The sequence below is a fragment of the Peromyscus maniculatus genome, chromosome 4, assembly GCF_049852395.1.
Source record: "Peromyscus maniculatus bairdii isolate BWxNUB_F1_BW_parent chromosome 4, HU_Pman_BW_mat_3.1, whole genome shotgun sequence".
In the NCBI taxonomy this organism is placed as follows: domain Eukaryota; kingdom Metazoa; phylum Chordata; class Mammalia; order Rodentia; family Cricetidae; genus Peromyscus; species Peromyscus maniculatus.
Window position 1 is genome coordinate 83,678,561 of NC_134855.1, and position 20,536 is coordinate 83,699,096.

General features: G+C 39.6%; 1 protein-coding gene across 1 annotated transcript; it reads left to right on the plus strand.

Annotated features, from left to right (window-relative positions):
* The first annotated feature begins 115 nt into the window (after positions 1 to 115).
* Kcna4 (potassium voltage-gated channel subfamily A member 4) lies at positions 116 to 7,738 on the plus strand. Its single transcript, XM_006975852.4, has 2 exons — positions 116 to 568; positions 3,803 to 7,738. Exon 2 carries the CDS (start codon positions 4,564 to 4,566, stop codon positions 6,526 to 6,528), a length of 1,965 nt encoding a protein of 654 aa, XP_006975914.1. The 5' UTR covers positions 116 to 568; positions 3,803 to 4,563; the 3' UTR covers positions 6,529 to 7,738.
* Positions 7,739 to 20,536: the final 12,798 nt, after the last annotated feature.

Here is a 20,536-nt window from a genome sequence, read left to right on the forward strand (position 1 = left end):
CAGCGTCGTGACTGTGCCCGCCCAGCCACGCGGGGAGGCGCCCCGGGTGACAGCCCCAAAGGCCACACCCTCGGCCCGGCCTGGCCCCGCCCCCGCCCGTGCGCGCTGGCAGCTAGGGGAGGCGTGTGCTGCTCCTGCAGCCAGCTAGAGAGCGAGACTGGGATGAATACTGGAGAAGGAATCCAGGCTTAACAAGTGATCGCTGCTGTCTAGGATTTTGAGTCTTTTTCGGGGGAACCTTGACTTCCGTTCCCAGCCCAGGTCTGCTGTGCCGAACTCCAGAGGAACCAAGAATCTCCGGGGTCTACCTTGGGGCGTCCCTAATCCCCACCTCTGGGCTCCAGTAACGAGGACTCTGTGACACCCCCCACCCCCTACCCCGGCCAAGGCGACAGAACTTGTTCCGTGGATATTTGGGAGCCTCCACCTGCCAAATCCGAGTGATTTCTTGTACTGCGCCCCCAACCCCCATGATTCTGCCCCTCCTCCAGCTGTTGCAGCTTGAGGGGGGAAAACAAATCGCCGGGGGATTTTTCTCTATTTTTATTTTTCTCACTTGCTGGGAACGGTAAGTATGATACCTTTCTTATCTATTCCCCACCCTACTCTTTTGGCTGTTGAGAAACTGTGGACATTTGAGGAATAAATAATATCGAGAATGTGACAGAAGGACATGAATGGAAGGCGGTTAAAAATAAACCAGGAGGTGGGAGAAGGGAGGTGCAGATGCAACGCGGCGCTCTGGGGGCAACCCAGGGGATGGGGCGAGTGCGCCCCGCTTAATGTGCCTGAGCGGGAACCCAGGTCTGGAGGCCAGGGCGCAATTAAAGATGTCGTTCCCCAGTGAGGTGGGGTGTAGATTCAGCATCGTTTTCGTTTTGCCTGATCCCAGCCTCACCGTTCCTCTCCTTTGCGAACAGCTGATGAGCGGGTCTGTATTGCTGCCTCTCCCAACATTAGGATGGCATGCATTTTCAGAGTGTTTGAGCAGTCCACAGGGACTGGATAAATGGTGTGCAATGAAGTACGTGTTTCTTATGGTCTTGACTTGTCTGATTCTATCACCTTTTTAATTGTTAATTTTGTCCCCTTTCTTTCTGCTCTTCTCTCAGATTTGGTTCAGGTACCACCCTACCACAGTTGCAGAAATTAGCATCTAGAGAGGAAAACAGCCTTGCTGTTGTTGGATAAGAGGAGAAGAGGGATGCTTGGCTGGTGTTTGGGAGTATAGAGACAGGAATAGGTACCTTGCAAAATCCTATTAGTTTAACGGTATTAAGAAAGGAGGAGGAAAACCCCTGCAAAGGTCTCTTGCACAAAGTATGCTTGATTCTCCTAAGAGGAATACCTGGAGAAAGAGAGATTTTAAACCAATTGGGTTTGTTGGAAAAATGGTTTGATGAGCTTATCCTTTCTCTTTTCTTTCTTTCTTTTTCTCTCTTTCTCTTTCTTTCTTTCTTTCTTTCTTTCTTTCTTTCTTTCTTTCTTTCTTTCTTTCTTTCTTTCTTTCTTTTCTTTCTTTCTTTCTTTCTTTCTTTCTTTCTTTCTTTCTTTCTTTCTTTCTTTCTTTCTCTCTTTCTTTCCCTTCCCTCCATCTCCCCTTTCCCCATCCCTCCCTCCTTCTCTCCCTTCCTCTCTTCTCCCTTTCCTTCTTTCTGTCTCTCTAGGATAGTGAGGTAACTAGGAGCCAATTAAAAGGAACACAGTTTGCTTTTTGAATGTGGAAGAGTGACTTAGAAAAACAGTAATTAACAAGCCTAAATAAACAAATGAATAAGGAAACATTTGCTGTAGGGCAGAAAGAAGGTGGTTCTAGAGCTGGTAGAGTTAATAGTGAACTAGAAGATCCTCTAATCCACGACCTTTGGGAGAGATGCTTGGGTGGGAGGGGGATCTGTACATTTGTAAATATATGGGCATGTCAGTTACTCAGGACTTTTTAAAGTGATATCTATGCAAACTGTGGATATTGAGAAGTTGAACAAATTCCCAGGCTATTTGGACTGTGCCAATCTTAAGGATGTTGGCTGACATGCCACAGTGAACATACGTAGTCATAGGACAGTTTTATAAGTAAAGTCTTGGAGACCTCTCCATGGTAAACACTTCTGAATGTAAGCTGATGTGATGAGTCAGACAGAGGAGGAGATGTCACCAGGGATAACTTCTGAGGTGTATTTCCTGGATTTTTTTTTTTTCCTAATCAAGTGTGTGTGTGTGTGTGTGTGTGTGTGTGTGTGTGTGTGTGTGTGTGTGTGTGATCTTCTGTTTGCCATTTTCCTGCTTGTCATTTAAGTTATGGGACACCACCAGCAAAGAGCAGCAGGTGCTCAAGGGTAGGATCCTGTTAATGGCTTCACAAAGCCATTGCTCTCATGCTGCCCAAGTGTTTCCAATAATAGAAGCCAGAGGATGCCCTGAATTCTACCTGTTATCAGCCTTCCCAATTCTTTGGGTCACTTTCTGTGTTCTTAGAAGTCTTCTTGGAAGAAGCAGGAGGAGACTGGAGTTAGGGGCAGAAGGTTTCTGAACTTCTGGCTGGGGAGATGAATTCAATGGACTTAGGAGAGCAAAGTAAGAAAAGAGGGCCAGGAGGTGATGGCAGGACAGATTGGGGTCTGCCAAAAATTGTGGGGTGAATTGGAGAATGAGAGAGCAGGATAAGATTAAAAGGGGGTAGAGTGTGCACTCCAAGGGCAACATCCACACATTCCAGAAGAGTAGAGCAGGTGAACACAGAGGTTTCAAGGAGAGGGGATGGTGACTAAGAGATGTGGGAACTGGGATTTGCCTCGAGGCTGTGGGTGGTAGGGAGCGTTCAGGAAGCTGGAGTAGAGAAGAAAACCACAGGGGCATGTTTCATGGGATCAGAGAATGCCAGATTCAGTTTCTCACAGGCGCTGGCGAGTGTCGTAGTACCCTGGATGTGCTCAAGTTCCGTCCTTCCCTACTTTAGACAGTGGCAAAGACTGTGGGTAGGTGACCACATAGTTTAATGCTGTGTTATCCATAACTGTCATATCATTGCCATTCATTATGTGCATGATAGTGTGCCATCTGATAGCATCTATGATCTCAGTTGGTCCTTACAAAGGTGTGTGTAGGGGGGGAGGGGATGATGGACTGTGTTGTTTACACTTTATAGGTGAGGTAATTGATGTTCATTCAAGTAGTTTCAGTCTAGACTGAAGACAACTGTTTTTTCTTTTTCCCCACTTCTTTAGTTCTGAGTAAAGTCATAAAAAGAAAGTGGAAGGGTTCTTAATTCAGCAACATTTCATGAGTGAAAATTTTAAAGAGAATTCCTTGAGATAAATGAATAATGAAAACAGCCACAGCATTGCTAGTGTGGAGTGAAGAGAATGCTGGTGGAAATTAAAACCTGGCATTGGTGAAGGGGCAGAGGAAAGCAAGACCCATGTGGGTTGAGAATGGACAGAAGCAAAATAGATGAGTTGCCACACAGAGACACACAGACACAGACACAGACACAGACAGACACAGACAGACACACAGATACACAGACACACATACACACACACACACACACACACACACACACACACACACACACTGGACCGAGCTGAACTAATAACCAAAGAAGAAAGCAAGATGGATGTTGAGTGGGAGAGATTTTAGAGCATCCTGCCCTGTGCTCTTGAAAAGTTATGGTCTCCTGGTGTGTGTCTCATGTTTTGCTTGAGGACAAGAGAAGAAGTGTATGAGGATTAAAGGGCTGTTTGCTCTCTATGGTTTGATTCTTTTTATTTTTCTCCTGTGCTTGTTTCCCATCCCTCCTCAGGTGAAGTGATTCTCTGAATGAGTCTAGCCAAAGGATGTTCTTCATTTCCTGATTTCTATGGAGACCTCAGAGTTGGGTTTGCCTCTGCTGGAACCTCATCTTCCACCCTCTCTGCCTTCCATGGTCTTTGCCTCTTTCTACAACTTGACATTGTCTGTGGGTCCATGAAGCCTTTAATGATCTTAGAAATCATCCTCATAGACTGAGCAGCAATGGTTGGACATATTTTAAGCCACATCTTAACATGGGTCAAGCCATCACTAGAAGGCAAGTGCTAAGACTAAAGACATATTTACATTTTATTTAAATTGGATGGACTGGGCTTTGGACAATTTCCATGCAGAAAAATATATTTCATTTTCTAGGCACAACTTCTGGCTGTCAGATTCTTGCTGCCTTTGAGTCTTGTAGCGTCATCACCAACCGCATCCCAGACATACTTCCCGATTTGAACATCTACCCCAAAACACGTAGGTGTTTGGGAGACCGCAACATTTCATGACTTATGTTTGAGGAGCACTAGGCTGTTGTCTAGACTAGCCAAGCTCTGGAAAGCAACGCTGAATCTCTGAGAAGAGGGAGCATGGGGTGTGCTGATTTAAAAACAGAAAATGCAAAGTTGGACTGAAAATATCCTAAGTCTTCCAGGCAATCTGCTTAAGGCTTCCAAACTTACCTTAATTTGGTAAGAAAATAAGCTGACCTATTTTTCTTTCTTCTTCTCTTACAACTGGAACCAGCCATTCCCCCAAACCACCACCATGGAGGTTGCAATGGTGAGTGCAGAGAGCTCAGGGTGCAACAGTCATATGCCTTATGGTTATGCAGCCCAGGCCCGGGCCCGAGAGCGGGAGAGACTTGCTCACTCCAGGGCGGCTGCAGCTGCTGCTGTGGCAGCTGCCACGGCTGCTGTTGAAGGCACTGGGGGTTCTGGTGGAGGCCCCCATCATCACCACCAGACGCGAGGGGCCTACTCCTCCCATGATCCTCAAGGCAGCCGAGGGAGCCGGAGGCGGCGTCGTCAGCGAACTGAAAAGAAGAAACTCCACCATCGGCAGAGCAGTTTCCCTCATTGCTCAGACTTGATGCCCAGTGGCTCTGAAGAGAAGATCTTGAGGGAGCTGAGTGAGGAAGAGGAAGATGAGGAGGAGGAAGAGGAGGAGGAAGAGGAGGGAAGGTTTTACTATAGTGAAGATGACCATGGGGATGGGTGTTCGTACACAGACCTGCTGCCACAGGATGATGGGGGTGGTGGTGGCTACAGTTCAGTCCGCTACAGTGATTGCTGTGAACGTGTGGTGATAAATGTGTCCGGCCTACGCTTTGAAACCCAAATGAAAACTTTGGCCCAGTTTCCAGAAACTCTGTTGGGAGACCCTGAGAAGAGGACTCAGTACTTCGACCCTTTGCGCAATGAGTATTTTTTTGATAGGAACCGACCCAGCTTTGACGCCATTTTATATTATTACCAGTCAGGAGGCCGCCTGAAGAGGCCAGTCAATGTCCCCTTTGATATCTTCACTGAGGAGGTGAAGTTCTATCAGCTGGGAGAGGAAGCCCTGCTCAAGTTCCGCGAGGATGAGGGCTTTGTGAGAGAAGAGGAGGACAGGGCTCTGCCAGAGAACGAATTTAAAAAACAGATTTGGCTTCTCTTTGAATATCCAGAGAGTTCTAGCCCTGCCAGGGGTATAGCCATTGTATCTGTCCTGGTCATCTTAATCTCTATCGTCATATTTTGCCTGGAAACCTTGCCCGAGTTCAGAGATGATAGAGATCTCATCATGGCCCTGAGTGCAGGTGGGCACAGCAGATTGCTGAATGACACATCGGCATCCCACCTGGAGAACTCAGGGCACACAATATTTAATGACCCTTTCTTCATCGTGGAGACAGTGTGTATTGTGTGGTTTTCCTTTGAGTTTGTGGTTCGATGCTTTGCTTGCCCCAGCCAAGCTCTCTTCTTCAAAAACATCATGAACATCATTGATATTGTCTCCATTTTGCCTTACTTCATCACTCTGGGCACTGATCTGGCCCAGCAGCAAGGAGGTGGCAATGGCCAGCAGCAGCAGGCCATGTCCTTTGCCATCCTCAGGATCATTCGTCTGGTTCGAGTATTCCGGATCTTCAAACTCTCCAGACACTCCAAAGGCCTGCAGATCCTGGGCCACACCCTCAGAGCCAGCATGCGGGAACTGGGCCTCCTTATCTTTTTCCTCTTCATCGGGGTCATTCTCTTTTCCAGTGCTGTATATTTTGCAGAGGCAGATGAACCCACTACCCATTTCCAAAGCATCCCGGATGCGTTTTGGTGGGCTGTGGTAACCATGACAACTGTGGGCTACGGGGACATGAAGCCCATCACAGTGGGAGGAAAGATTGTGGGGTCCCTGTGTGCCATCGCGGGTGTCTTAACCATTGCTTTGCCTGTGCCGGTGATTGTGTCTAACTTTAACTATTTCTACCACAGAGAGACTGAAAATGAGGAGCAGACCCAGCTGACACAAAATGCAGTTAGTTGTCCATACCTCCCTTCTAATTTGCTCAAGAAATTTCGGAGCTCCACTTCTTCATCCCTGGGGGACAAGTCAGAGTATCTAGAGATGGAAGAAGGGGTTAAGGAATCTCTATGTGGAAAGGAAGAGAAGTGTCAGGGAAAGGGGGATGATAGTGAGACAGATAAAAACAATTGTTCTAATGCAAAGGCTGTGGAGACCGATGTGTGAATCGCTTTCTCCACCTGCCACTGCCCCCCCATCTCCAAATATATTCATGCATAGAGAGTGCAGTTATGAAAATGAAATATGCAAATGATTGCAATGCATACAGTAGTACACTGTTTAATGGTAATACATGGCATAATTGTGACTAAATTTGTATTGCATATCAAATAAATGATACATCTTGGAGAAGAGGGAGGCTTAAATAGAGCAGATCTATCTTTATATTTTTTAATAGAATGCAAGAATTTTGCACATAATGGGAAAAATGTTAATAGTAAAGATGGTCCTGAGGAGAGCGAGTGTGTGTGTATGTGTGAGTGTGTGTGCACATGGGTATGTAAGTAAATTGTCAACATTGTTGGGAATTGTGCTGTGATGGGAAAAGTTGGCATTCTGAAGTATTTACTATGTAAGAACTAATGAATTTGAGCAGTCTTTTATCAGTGTTTTAATAATATCTCCTATGTCTTTGGATTCCGTAGTTGTTTTTTTAGAAATTGTAAGAATTACTGTGTAGAAAAAAGAGAAAGTAAATTATTTAATAGAATATAGGTCACAATTTAATCTTGGATTTAATTAAAGTTTATTTTTAACTGGAAATTAACTTTTGAAAAGGCTGCAGGGGCCTTTAGAAATTGATTATATTTTATTATTAATTTTGGGGAGGTATAATAGCAAATGCCTAACATTCTGGAGGAAATGTACCAAGTTTTGTTCACAGGTCATGAGACTGGAATTTTTTTCTTTTGCACTACTTTCTATGCTGAAGACCGAGAGAGACTTCATACTGTGAATGTTTACTAAAATACTGATCAGTTCAATGACAATCATTGGAAGAATGCTTTCTTAGTCTTATTTTATCATTCTTTTCCTTTCGTGAGACTAATGACTACACAGATAACAGCACATGATTCCTGTTTTAAAATCTGAACAACTGATCTACAAAGGGACTATGAAGTAAATTTCAGCAGCTGAATCTTTTGAAATTGGTTTGTTACAATGATGCTTCAGAAACCGTACTATTTTAAATACTCTTATGCCTTCTAAGTCCAGAATAATTTAACCAAAGTTATTGCATGCACAGAAAGAATTCTTGAAGAAATAAGGCACCCAGCAGCTACAGCAATTATGGCTTGAGGTCTTTTTTTTTTTTTATTAAATATGCACCAAAATGCTAGACTTTAGTCCATTTTGTGTATGTGTGTATGTGTGCAGCTACAAAAACAAACAAACAAAAACAACAAACACAAAATTTGGGGATTCACCTCAAATGCTAAAGCACTCTGCTAAAACTGAGCTAGAGAGGAATGGTTTTGGAACATTTGGTTTCTTATCGGCATTGTAATCAGTATCATGGTTATCACAGAGGGTCTCCGAGGACTACACTTCCATTTAACTGACAACAGGTATTCTTGAATTTGAGGTAGCATGAAGTGATGAGCCTTGCACCACTGTGTCACCATGAAATACAGCTCAGACCACTCAGTAAAACACAGAAGAGGCCTTACTCTCATATATATATTCCAAACAAAACAAAATAAAATCTTCTTAAAAAATGGTTGTCCCGAGCATTGTGGGATAACACCGTGTCTGCCATTTCAGCCTGTAACAAACGTGACAAATGTGAACAAACCCCAATAAAACCCAAAATAACAAAGAAAACACCCCACATCACCCTTATAATTGGTTTTCTCAAATACTTTTGGTCCTCCAAATCCCTGGATACATTCTCCCTCTCCTTTAATGGTGTTTAAAGTGAATTCTAGTCAATTCACAAGAGTTCTAGTCAATCAATGCTTCTCTTCCTGTCTTTTCTCTACACTCATAGGGAAACATTTTGCTAGAACTCTGGAGAAGGAAAGACAGCAAGCAGTGGAGATGATTGAATGAGACGGTGGCACCTTGTGATCAGGATTCCAGAGATGACATTCTAATGCATTGTACAGATGTTCTAATACAATGACGTTCTAATACATTGCATTGGAGTAAAATGTAATGAGCCTTTGACAGGCATGGTCATAATCCCTTGGCAAAAGTCACTTAAACATGTCTACACCTCATTTTTTTTTTGTAATGAGTAGAAAAGCATATTAAGTCCCAGGATTTAGGAAAGCAAAGGAAAGCTTGAAAGCTCTCAAATGTTGCGTTTTAATGCAAGTGCTTGATATGATTACTAAATTATTCAACAGTTCTCTAGCATGGGGCATTCATTGAGTATTTTGTAGTAGTAACAGTAATGCTTTGTCTGTAATAAGGTGGGAAATGTTTAGAATTTCTTTGTTTCTTTGGCATTTCCTTTCTAAATCAGAAAAGTTATATTAAGTTTACTTGATGATATGGATTATATTGATAATTCTGAGACTTCATAAGCTATAGATAATTAAGAATCCTGGGGCTTCCTTTATCTCACAGAGGTTTCTTTTCTTTTTTCTTTTCTTTTCTTTTTCTTTTTTTTTTTTAGGGAAACTGATGGAACTGTCAGTCATGTGCTTTCAAACCAAATATTAGATCGTCATTCAAAGTGTTTTCCTCCATGCAAGATGCATTTATCTTAGGGTGCGTGGATTAATTCTACCTTGAGAGGAAAGCTTTAGGCGTTTGCCTTGAGGGTGGGCATTTTTGCAAGTGGCACTTCTTCATGTGGAAGTTGGCTGTTCAGTTCACCTGTGAACTGACAGGGATTCCCAGGTTCAAGCTATGCAAAGTGCTTTAAGACCTTTGTGAAGATTTTCTACCAAGGAATAATGTTGCTCTGTAAACTGATTTAGGAAACTGTATTTTCTTAGATGCCACCATACAGGTTTGAAATATGTACAGGTTTACCATACAGGGAAGAAAAACAGAAGCAATCCCATTCAAGATCATTATGCTCAGGATCAGAAGCCCTTTCCAGATGACATCCAGATCACACCATCTGAATGTCATCTCAATCAGGATCCTTTCACAGGTCGATGCACTGTTATTTCTTGCAAATTCTTGAAAAGGAAGCAGTGATACCTAATGGTTATGAGAAAGAAAGGAAAAGCAGATATTCTTTTCATTTCTGTGAAAGGGAGATGGTGCCAGGGGAGTGATGGTTGGTCCAGGGAAATCACGAGAGCTGTGCACAGATTGTGTCATTTGACTCTTAAGCTTTATTATTTCTTTACTTCGTTTTAAAAATACAAATTGGAATATTGGGGTACATTTTTATTTTATCCCTTCAGTACCCAGATTCTACTATGGAGTTGATAAGACCATTCTGATTTAACTAAATACGCTATTGAGATGATAACACCATCTGCAGAGGTTTTTTTTTTTTTAAGTAACAACATCATAATATTTGTAATCATTGTTAAATTAATTGAAAAACCAAGAATTTGAGAATTTTAAAATATAAACCAAACTGAGTCAATAGGGTGTATTTTAAAGCTCTTTATTCTACAAACTTATAAAGGGAAGGTATTCAGTTAGTGAAAAATACCTCCTCTGTCTCCAGTTGAATACATACAAGTGAAGGTTGGTAAGTAAATATTTTTATTGTTTTTCTTTATTGAAGAGCAGTGTTGTCATAGTGTTCTGACCTGTGCTGGGAACTCATTTTATGCTTAGACGCGTGTAGTACTTTACAAGCATTTTTGCATTTCTTGTCGAGTTTATTTCACATAGAACCATTGAAGCTTTGAAAAATAAAACAAAAAGCCCTTTTCATTAAACATGCATATGTTTAAATAAAACCCAAACTATGAATAGATATAACCAAGGAAAATATACAGGGCTAACATATGTATTGTCCTAGTTCATTAAAAAGTCATTATCAATCAATGGGAAGTAATTTTCATCTCATTTAAATAATAACAGCAGAACTCTGCTTTTCAACAGAATCAGAAATGGTGTTGTCCATTGCCAATTTTCAGGGCACTGGTGTGTCTATCATATTAATGTCATTACCAAATCAAGTGGAAATATATGTAGATTTTGTTTACATTTTAAAAAGTGCTCCTGTGGTGACATGCTCATGTGCGCCATGCAGAGTGTAATGGATATCTTGTGTCTTTTTTTTTTTTTTATTGATACAGTTTAGAATGGTTATGGGCTGTCATTCAGTGACAAAAGGGCCTGTTCCAGGAAATCTTCTTGACCCAAAAGTCATTCTGAATTCTTCTGCAAGGGACATTTGATATGGACAAAAGGTACCGCTTGGTTTTCCTGCTGACAAGAAACTTGATTCTAAGTATATAATTTTCCAGACCAATGTAGCTTCCCTAGATTAGACCACAATCTTGCTTTCTAATACTGGGATCTGAATTCCTATTTGAATGAAGGCTGATGAAATATTTTTTATTTAAGATTGAAGAAACCAAAGCTATTTTTTCAGTAAATGGGAATGTGTACTTCTAAAAAGTAAATTAAGATTAGGACTGTGATAGGAATTTTATTTCTGGCTTCGTTGTCTGTTTCCATAGCAGTCCTGATTTCTCACAGTATCTTCTTCATAAAAGTATGCTAATATGTATCAGGCCATCTGGTCCAATTTGAGGTTCAGAAAATGTGATCATTTTGGAGAGGAGGGAGAAAGATTAAACCCCAGGCATGACTTGGTACCTTTGAAGAGCATAGCACATGTTTATCAGCTGAGGCTCTAAGAGAGAGCCAGGCATTCCCCATTCAGATTTCAGGATCAGAGTGGATTTATCAGGCCAATTCCGTGTTCCTTATGAAGCCTTATCATTCTGGAAATTATATTCTCCAATTCATGAGCCACAGCGGGGCTGACCTAAGCTTTAGTTTATATCTATTTGCTGTTACTGGTGTCTTAAAATGTAAATTTGTATGGTGGTCACCAGCATCTAGATGACTTTGAGATTTGATCCAGAAATAGTTAATTAACTTGCTTTCTGACCTAGGAGTGATCTATTTTATAGATTATTCATAGTTGGTTTGTCATTCGGGACTGTCTTTACTCAGGCTCTGAATTCCATTTTCTATTGATACATAGACAGTTTGGAAGTACAAAGCCATAAAAGGGTACATCAATAGAGTATGCAGATCTGGACTTAGAGTCACATGCTTTTAATCCCAGCACTTGAGGAGCTGAGCCAGGGAGGTCACCAGTTCAGGACAAGCCTGGGTTACATAAGTGGTTTCAGGGATATGTATCAAAACCTTGACTCAAAAAAAAACACCGTGTAAAGAAAAAAAAATCAGAATTCAGAAAATAAGCAAGACCTAACTGTGCAGCTAAGTCTGATGAGCCAGTGCAGAAGATAAATATGAAATACACAGGGCAGTTTTGTCTGGTTCCTGTGGTTTTCAGAGATAATGAAGAGGCGATTGTTGTAGACACTGTAAACCAGAAAGTAACTATGGATCAAATATGCAGGTTAATATTTTCTGTGAAATGTCAGATGACATGTTAGCTCATCTTAACAGTATTCTTAACAGTCATCTAGGAAAACTCAGTAAATATAGAGGATGGTCTCTCTTCTTCTAGACATTAATATCATGCAGAAATGTGCTTTATTCTTTTCACTTTTCCATGTATCAGGAAAGCAAGGATGTTTTGGCCCACAGCTTCTTTAATTACTGGTTAGTGGAGGTCCACCACTTCAAAAAGCAGTTATATAAACAGAGTCTGAGTATCAACTAAAGCTGGACCAACTAATTTCGTTTGTTTCAGAAGAATCACATTTACATATCATACATTTATGTTATATGTATTACGCATTCCTTATTCTTTCTTTGTTAGGACAAAATATGTATAAGCAAATGAGTAATTTGAGATATTGCAAAAAGACAGCCTGAAGTGAAAAGGTGAAGTTTTCCATTAGTAAGAAAATATGCGTTGTGGAGAAATGGTGATATTTAAGGATTGAAAAGTGTTTTTTTTTTTTTTTTTTTAAACTTCAGGTTAGATTTTGTGTCTTAGACCTACAATGGCATTAGAGCAAACCTCTGAGGAGTCCCATGGGATACAGGGACAAGGAATGTCCATCTCAGGAAGAAAGCTTGATTTTTCCTTCATGGGACATTGCAAAATGTTTATTTTTAGACACATTATTTTCATTCTATAAAAGATGCACATGGAAAGGAACCTAGTAGTCTTTAGAAATTAGACTTACCTAAAGCTATTATCTTTCTGTGTTTTTCTTGTAAATTTTGCTGGATTTGTCTCCTCAATTGTCCAATTTAACTATAATATTAAAAGTTTTATGTCATTAATATCTCTTAGTCTCTGAAGGCATTCACATAAAATAGTTGGAGAATGCAGGCTTTCAAATAAGACCAGATGATAATTATCTGAATCCATACCCAGTCATGATAAGGACCATATTCCCTAGCTTGGAAGATGCATGCTGTTCTATTTATAGACTGAATAAGCTTGTACTTGAATGGATTGGTGATTTCCCCAAAGAACACTCATGGCGTTGATAGCACATGAGTGAGTCTTTCTTTTCCTTCTCAATGGTAGGGATCACGATCCAAACGAGGCTTTCAGTTGCTACCAGGGAGAGTAGGAAATAATTAATGAGTCTCTTTGGACTGATGTCTGTGAAGAGGTTATAGACTCCCTAGGGAAAGCCTTTGTTTTAAGATTTATTTACTTACTTGCCATTTCTGGTTGAAACAAAATTTTAATAGGTCATTATCTATTTTTAAAAATATTTTTTATGAATTCTTGAGAATTTCATACATTTTGTTCATATTTGCTCCCCTACCCTGTTTTCTTCCATATCTATCTCCCATTCCATACCTACTCAACTTTGTGCTTGCATTCAAAACAACGAAGCCAATTAGTGCTGCCTATGTATTCTTAGGTGTGTGTCATTCACTGGAATGTGTTTGACCTGCCAGGGGCTGCTCTTAAATAAACTAGCTGTCCTTCTCCCAGAATTTTTAAATTTCAGGTTGATTGTCTTAATAATAGAATGAGATTTGAGAAAAGAGTGGTTAGAGATCCTAAGCTTCATATTATTTTATTAACTTCAGGCATATTTCTAGCTAAGCATTTTAAGAAATTAATCTATTTGGAGGTTGCAATATATAGTCAGAACTATTTGTTTGGAGAGAGATTTAGCCTAGAAATAGTGACTTATTTAACTCATTCTTCCTGAGAATATAATGAAATCCCTTTGTATTTTTGTACTCCCTTCCTTGACTTTCAATATTATATTTAAATTGATAGATTTCATTTAACCATTTTGGCTTTCTAACATAGTAATAGGCACTTGTGCATTGATTGGATGATGGCAGGTGTATTTGATGCCTTCTTTTGCAACATTTGCTTTTGGTCTGTTTTTAAGCTGTCTTCAGTAATTATAAAATACAACACAAGATGTACCTGCTCACTGTATCATAGTAAACAGATACTGTTGGAATATTAGGGTACCTTTTCTGAGTATCTATTAAGTGACCTCAGAGTTCCTGACCAATTTCTTCCAGAATAGAATTAGAATCTAGGACCAGAGCCAACTGAGAGACAGGTGGAGTAGGAGGTAGGTGGGCAACAAGCAAGGAGTGATACCTAAATGAAGTCATCAATTTGTTGGAATGATTAGCTAGATCAGTCTAAAAACAGCTGCATTTTATAATGCTAATTATATATTTTTGCTAACCCAAGGTATCTAGAAGAGTGCATGTATCTCCTAGAGTAGGCATACGGATGTGTGTGTCCCACTGTCACAATTCTCTGCTTTCTGTCTCCTTACATGTGAGAGCTACACTCGCTGCTGCAAAATCAGGCTAAAACTCACTTTTCCCTTCTGCAAAGGGTATTCTCACATCTTTCAAAGATTGACACTTAGGCACTGGTCGTACATTGAAACTGAGCTAGGTAGCCAACAGAAGCTCTGGGAATGAACATCACTAATGTAGAGCTATGTGGTATGTTTATGTTGGTTATTGCTTGTGTGTAATGCTTAGAGGAATGGAGAAATCATAAAAGTTGTGCAACCTAATTAGAACTCTGCTGTCATATGCTCCTTGCTGGTTTAGCTGTTGCAGTGACTGCTTTTCATCCACGCAGAGAAGAGGTGTCATTTCACTATCAGAATCCACATATTTCACAGGCTTCCAGGCAGTGTGAGAAAGAAAGGGTTAGATTAGATAGATAAGCATGAAGCAACATACAGTATCTCAAGGTGTGAGTCATCTTGTGATGCCAGCCTATTTTTATTCTCTCAAGGGATCGAGAGGAATCTTTAGATGGGAGCAGTTCTCTTCAGGAACTGCCGTTTCCTCCTTGTACATCCATGGTGTCACTCTCAGAGATCATGTCACAGGAGGTAAATCCTACCTTCACTGCTAAAACATGCTGGAAACCACATGCTGGAACCCCCCCTTTCAGTTTTATAAAGGTTTAGTTACATTATAACCTTTGCAAGAGATTAAAAAAGCCATCTGATTTGAAAATATTTTGTTGCTTCCCTGAAGGGGTTTGATGATGAGTAATGGTGTAAGATTCTAATGTATGTTTAAACTAAAGAAAAAGTAAAGTATACAGAGATGTCATTTTTGCTTGCTTTTTGATCTTTCACCTGATTACTAAGCATATTTTAAGGTTGAAGAGACAGACAGAGAAAATGCTTGGCTCGCCCACCTTCCCAAGACCTCACTCTTGTCACACATCATTACTTCCACCTGAGCCTGCAGTATGAAGGACATTGCCATTCTCTGTTCACACATTTCTTAGCAGGAGCTATTTGTGTGTGATTTAAGTAGATGTCTTGCTATTTTATAAATCAGGTCATAGCAGTGCACATCCAGAGGGCTCCCGCTGTCACCTGCATTGTGAGTCTGTTCTGTCCTGTCATTATGCTGGCTCTTTTCTGCCTATTACTGAACAGCTGGGATTTTTGAAACAGCTGGATGATTAGATTTTTTCTTCCCATTTTTTCATCCAGATGCTTTAGTACTGTGTAGAAACAATGCTGGTGTGGAACGACCTGGGAACATAATAATAACAACAATAAAATCTGTTCTGATATAGTTGTTATTAGGTATTGAGTCACAATTAAGGGGAGTTTGATATCTTTTGCTTCATAAACATGTCCTCATTTTCATAAACATAAACATCAGCCTCATTTTGATGCCTAGACAAAAATGTTGATTTGCCAGCTTTCTAAATGCCTCTTGTGTTACACCTTAGGCTACTGAAACTGCTTTGACTGCTACATTGATTTGCTTAAGGGGAGGTGTTTATACACAAAGAGGCAGCACCTGAATTTTCCACTCAGGGCTAACGTGAGGAGCTGACAGCAGGCAAGCTATAGTCCTCTCACTCAGTCTATTTTTAGGTTGGTCCCTTTGTGGCTGACATCAACCCTGACTGGGAAGCTTGAACAAAGACAATGAAGTGTTCTATTATGAAGATTTTCAGATTTATCCTACTGTATAGTATTACCAAAGGGAAAAAACAATTCTAATGATATTTATGGGTGTCCTATCCAGACTAGAATTAGAAGAAAAATCCTGTGTACAGATTTCTAATTCAGCAGTTATTTTTTCCATAGATGTTCCTTAAGTGCAGGCCGGGCTATGTAAGATGTCCTGAATCTTCAGAAAATCATATCTAGGTAAATGAATTTTTAAGATATGGAAAGATTCATTTTTGTAAAAAAAATCCAATTTTGCCCATTGTTCCTATGTTTTCCTCTTTCTCAGAAGCTACCTACATGTGTGACAGGGTCTAGTTTCTTACTGGAGCTTGAACTGCCAGACTATTAGGAAGAAATGACACTCTAAAAAATCATATCTTGTTTCCTGAAATGTGCTTTTTTAAATAATAGCTTCTGAACCAACAGAATAATAAATAGTTCTAAATCCAAGCTGACATAACTTACTTTTTTTGGGGGGGGGGGTTGTTAAAGCTGTAACATTAGTTAGTGTTTTCAAATAGTGATGGTAATTGTGTGGGAAGTATTTCCTCCACAGAATTTACCTTCCTTCCTTCCTTCCTTCCTTCCTTCCTTCCTTCCTTCCTTCCTTCCTTCCTTCCTTTCTTCCTTCCTTCTTCCCTCCCTCCCTCTTTCCTTTCCTTTCCTTTCCTTTCCTTTCCTTTCCTTTCCTTTCCTTTCCTTTCCTTTCCTTTCCTTTCCTTTCCTTTCCTTTCCTTTCCTTTCCTTTCCTTTCCTTTCCTTTCCTTCCTTCCTTTGTTTTGTTTTTCGAGACAGGATTTCTCTGTGTAGCCCTGGCTGTCCTGGAACTCCCTCTGTAGACCAGGCTAGCCTCGAACTCACAGAGATCCACCTGCCTCTGCCTCTCAACATTCTTTAACTTAGTAACATGTGAGCAAATTATAGTGAGAGAGAAGTATAGGGACAGATGACGATGATGATGGTGGTGATGATGATGATGGACAGATAGAGTGATAGACAGATGTGTAGATAGGTAGACAGATAGACAAAGAGATGTACAGAAGTGAAAGGAGACAACACAAATCAGAAATATCTGAAAAAGAGTAAATGTTATTTTAAAAAATCTCTTGAGTAGCATTTCCGAGATCATCATTCTTATGTTTCCATAAGAATATTTTCTTTTAAAAAAATACAACCGATATTGCTTCCACAAAGTCTGACCTAAATAAGGGCATAGATTTTGTTCTTAAATGCAAAAAGTTTCTTTTTGGGGTGGGTATTTCTACTACATCTATTAGAAAACAGAATTGTATCATTGCAGTTGGTCAAGTGAGAGAATGTGAGATCAATTTTAATGTTTCTGTGAGACTTTTAGTCTGCATTGCTGAAATATAGCTGGTGTTGGCTCACATTTTCATTTGTTCTCAAGACACTGTCTTGTTAGCTTGTAGAGACTCCATATACCTCTCTCTCTTCCAGAAATCAGGCCTTGTCTCCATCCCTACAGTCTCTTTCTGGAACAGAAAGTTGATAAGAAAGCATGCTATTCTGTGGCCTTGCAGGTTATAGCAATAGGACAAGCTTGTAGTACCTGCCTAGTACCCCTTCAGACATAGCTTAGATCTAACTAAACCACATGGTATGGGGAAAACTTCCTGGTGCCACTGAAAAGTGCTTTTGTTCTCTGGAGCGAAAGGTCTGTCTCTTTAGGACACCCCTTCATGCTATTCTTGGTGGCCATCATTTCTAATGCTCTCCTACTTCTAGATTTGGTCATGGATGATTATAATGGTGAATATATGTCTCCTAATGAAGTTCATCCTTAAGGCAACTTCATGCCAGCTTCTCTTTTAAACTTAAATTTAAGTCATACCATGTCTAGATCTTCTGTCTTGGAAGTGAGGCTTCCAATATTGAGATGCAGTTGAGATGGCATCTGCGGGTCTCTCCTGCTATCATTACCTTGAGAACAGCCTACTCTTCTGTGAAGTGTGCCTTAAGGACTACCTTGTTTATTTTCTGAGTATCTTGGGACTGACATTAGAGTCCCTGGTCTGAGGCTTCATTCAAGCCAAACAAACATTATCTTTAATTGAAGTTGCTACTACTTGAAGCCAAAACACTTGGTCAGGTCAGTGAATGGAAAGGAAAATAAATAAAAAACTGAACAAAATAAAGCCAAGTGGATTGCTTGGTTTTGTGGAGCATTAGTTCAATTTTGCTTCATTAAAGCCATTAGGATCAAATGCATCCTGGATTCTCTTTAAATTTGAAAGTTTTTCAGTTTCTAGGCATTTTTCTGGAAAAATACCTTTAATTATAAAAACATCATCTCATGGGATTTCTTGGCTTTACTTTAGGAAGTGGTGACTATTCCTGGTGCCTTCAAAATATGACATGTTGTGTATTAAATGCAAATTCTTGAGAGTAAGATATTTTTTCTACACTACATAATTTTTGTGAAAGTATCTGAAGTCTCTATATACTTGAAAATGTATATTGTCCTAAATTAGCTAGCACATCATTAATATTTGAAGGGATTGAAACAGTTGACTTGCTTGTTGACACATTGCGAAGGAGGAAATGAGGTAGACATTTTTCTTAATATTGGAAATTAGATATGAAAGGACATGTATTTATTTACAGTTTCTGAAACACATTGAAAATAATCAATGCCAGAATGTTCTGTGTGGTTCATTCAGAAGCACGTTAAGAGAAAGAAAATGCATTTAAGATGCATCTTCACCTAGCCAGAGAGTGGAATTTGGAATTGAAAAATTACATTAAGTAGATTACATTTCTTAGTTATTAAATAACTTTATATCATATAAGATTATCCTGTTTGGGGCAATATTTTAAAGCCTGTAAGTTGTGTTTGAATGATTGCAGAACAAACTTTGACAATTTGGAGGTTTGTATCCCTGGAAGGGCTGTTATGTTTTCAGAAGAAAATGCCTCCTTATGTGTGCATTTGAACATAAATATATTAGCCTAATTACCTTTAACTTTCATTTTAGATTTTATCTCTGTAACTTGACTTTAGGTTTCTTTTTTTTCTAGAATCAATGAATGGATTCTATGACACTAGAAAATTTTTAATTAACATTGATTATCAATTACTTAATTATTCTATAGAAGTATTAAGTTTTATACTTAAACAGAGGAATGATTAATCCCCATTGACCCCTAGAAAAAATAAGGTCACAGTCATTTCTTTTTCTATTAGTTATTTAAAACAAATTTTCAATAATCATGCTTTTCTATTCCGTAATATTTTTAAACACATAATTTCACAAAGTACACTGTTTATTTACAGTTTAGTCATTCTACATATAAAACTTGGTCATTTGCCATGAAGAAGTAAACATTGTTGTCTCCTTAGAATAGGAGTAAAAGTATCTCATTATGAAACTCTGGCCAGAAAGATGGCTTCACAGAATGTACTCAAGAACAGTTCTAGGCAACTCCCAGATAGTGAATGGGAAGCACTAGGCAGACAACTCAGATGATTCAGTCTTAGGACTCCACAGGTTCTTAGCAGATTCAGTGTTGACCTAGTACCAACCTCTCAGATCACCTTAGTTGTGAGATGTTGGTTACTAGCAAATGATCAAATAAGATATTAAGGAGGATAATCAGTAGACAGGGTTTATTATGACATAAAATAATATTTTGTTTTAATTTAGATACTGTCACTACTTCTATAAGTAAATTCTATTTAGAGATATTTCTTGGTTTCTAAATGGATAACATGGACAAAATGTTGAAAACCAGATTAATCATCAATAATTAAAACTCGTCTTTGTATACTTGCATGAGTGATGAAAACTCAAACCTACTAGATTATAGAATCTCTCATTATTCTGCTAAAAATCATCACACTGAAATAATTTGTTATTTTCTATGGATGCCTGGGGGTGGAGATAAATACAGCCAGCTAAGAGTCAGCAGAAGAACAACATGACCAGAATTTGTCATTGTCCCTCTCTACTAGGACAATAAACATGTTTGTGCTCAATGCTCTAAAACAACAACAGCAGCAGCAGCAACAACAACAGCAAGCTCTTTCAGCTGCTCAGAGAAGGAAGTGCTTAGGCTTTTTCATATACTGTTGCAATAGAAGTTTTGGGAGAAAGAGTTGGATGAACGTGTAGTTGGGCTCACTTTATTTGTTCACATCTAAATCAAGTTACCTATATCTTTTTATTCCTTGAGTGAATAAAATGATTAATTTGTGCTTCTTATTTATGTGCAGTCTTTTAGAAGAGACTAATGTACAATTGTGAAAAGTACCTTCATTTGCATTTACTCTAGTAGAAACTAAATGACATATTTTCCCTGGCTTATGCTACTCAGTGGTATAGAGACCCACGGGAATGTGGTGTGCTCCATGTAGTTCAACAGTTGTTGATGTGTATGATGTTTTGGGGTTGGCAAGGTGTCTCAATAGGTAAAGAGCTTGCTTCCAAGAGTGAGAACCCGAGTTCAGATCTTCAGTATCCATGTAAAGCCAGATATGGTAGCACCGGCTACCTGTAGCTCCTATGGCAAGATACAAGGGTGGAAATGGGATTCCCCAGAAGCTGTGGGCCAGCAAGCCTAGCAATGTACCACTGAACAAGAAGAGACTGTGTCTTAAACAAGTTGGAAGCAGACATTCAGGTTGTTTCTCACAT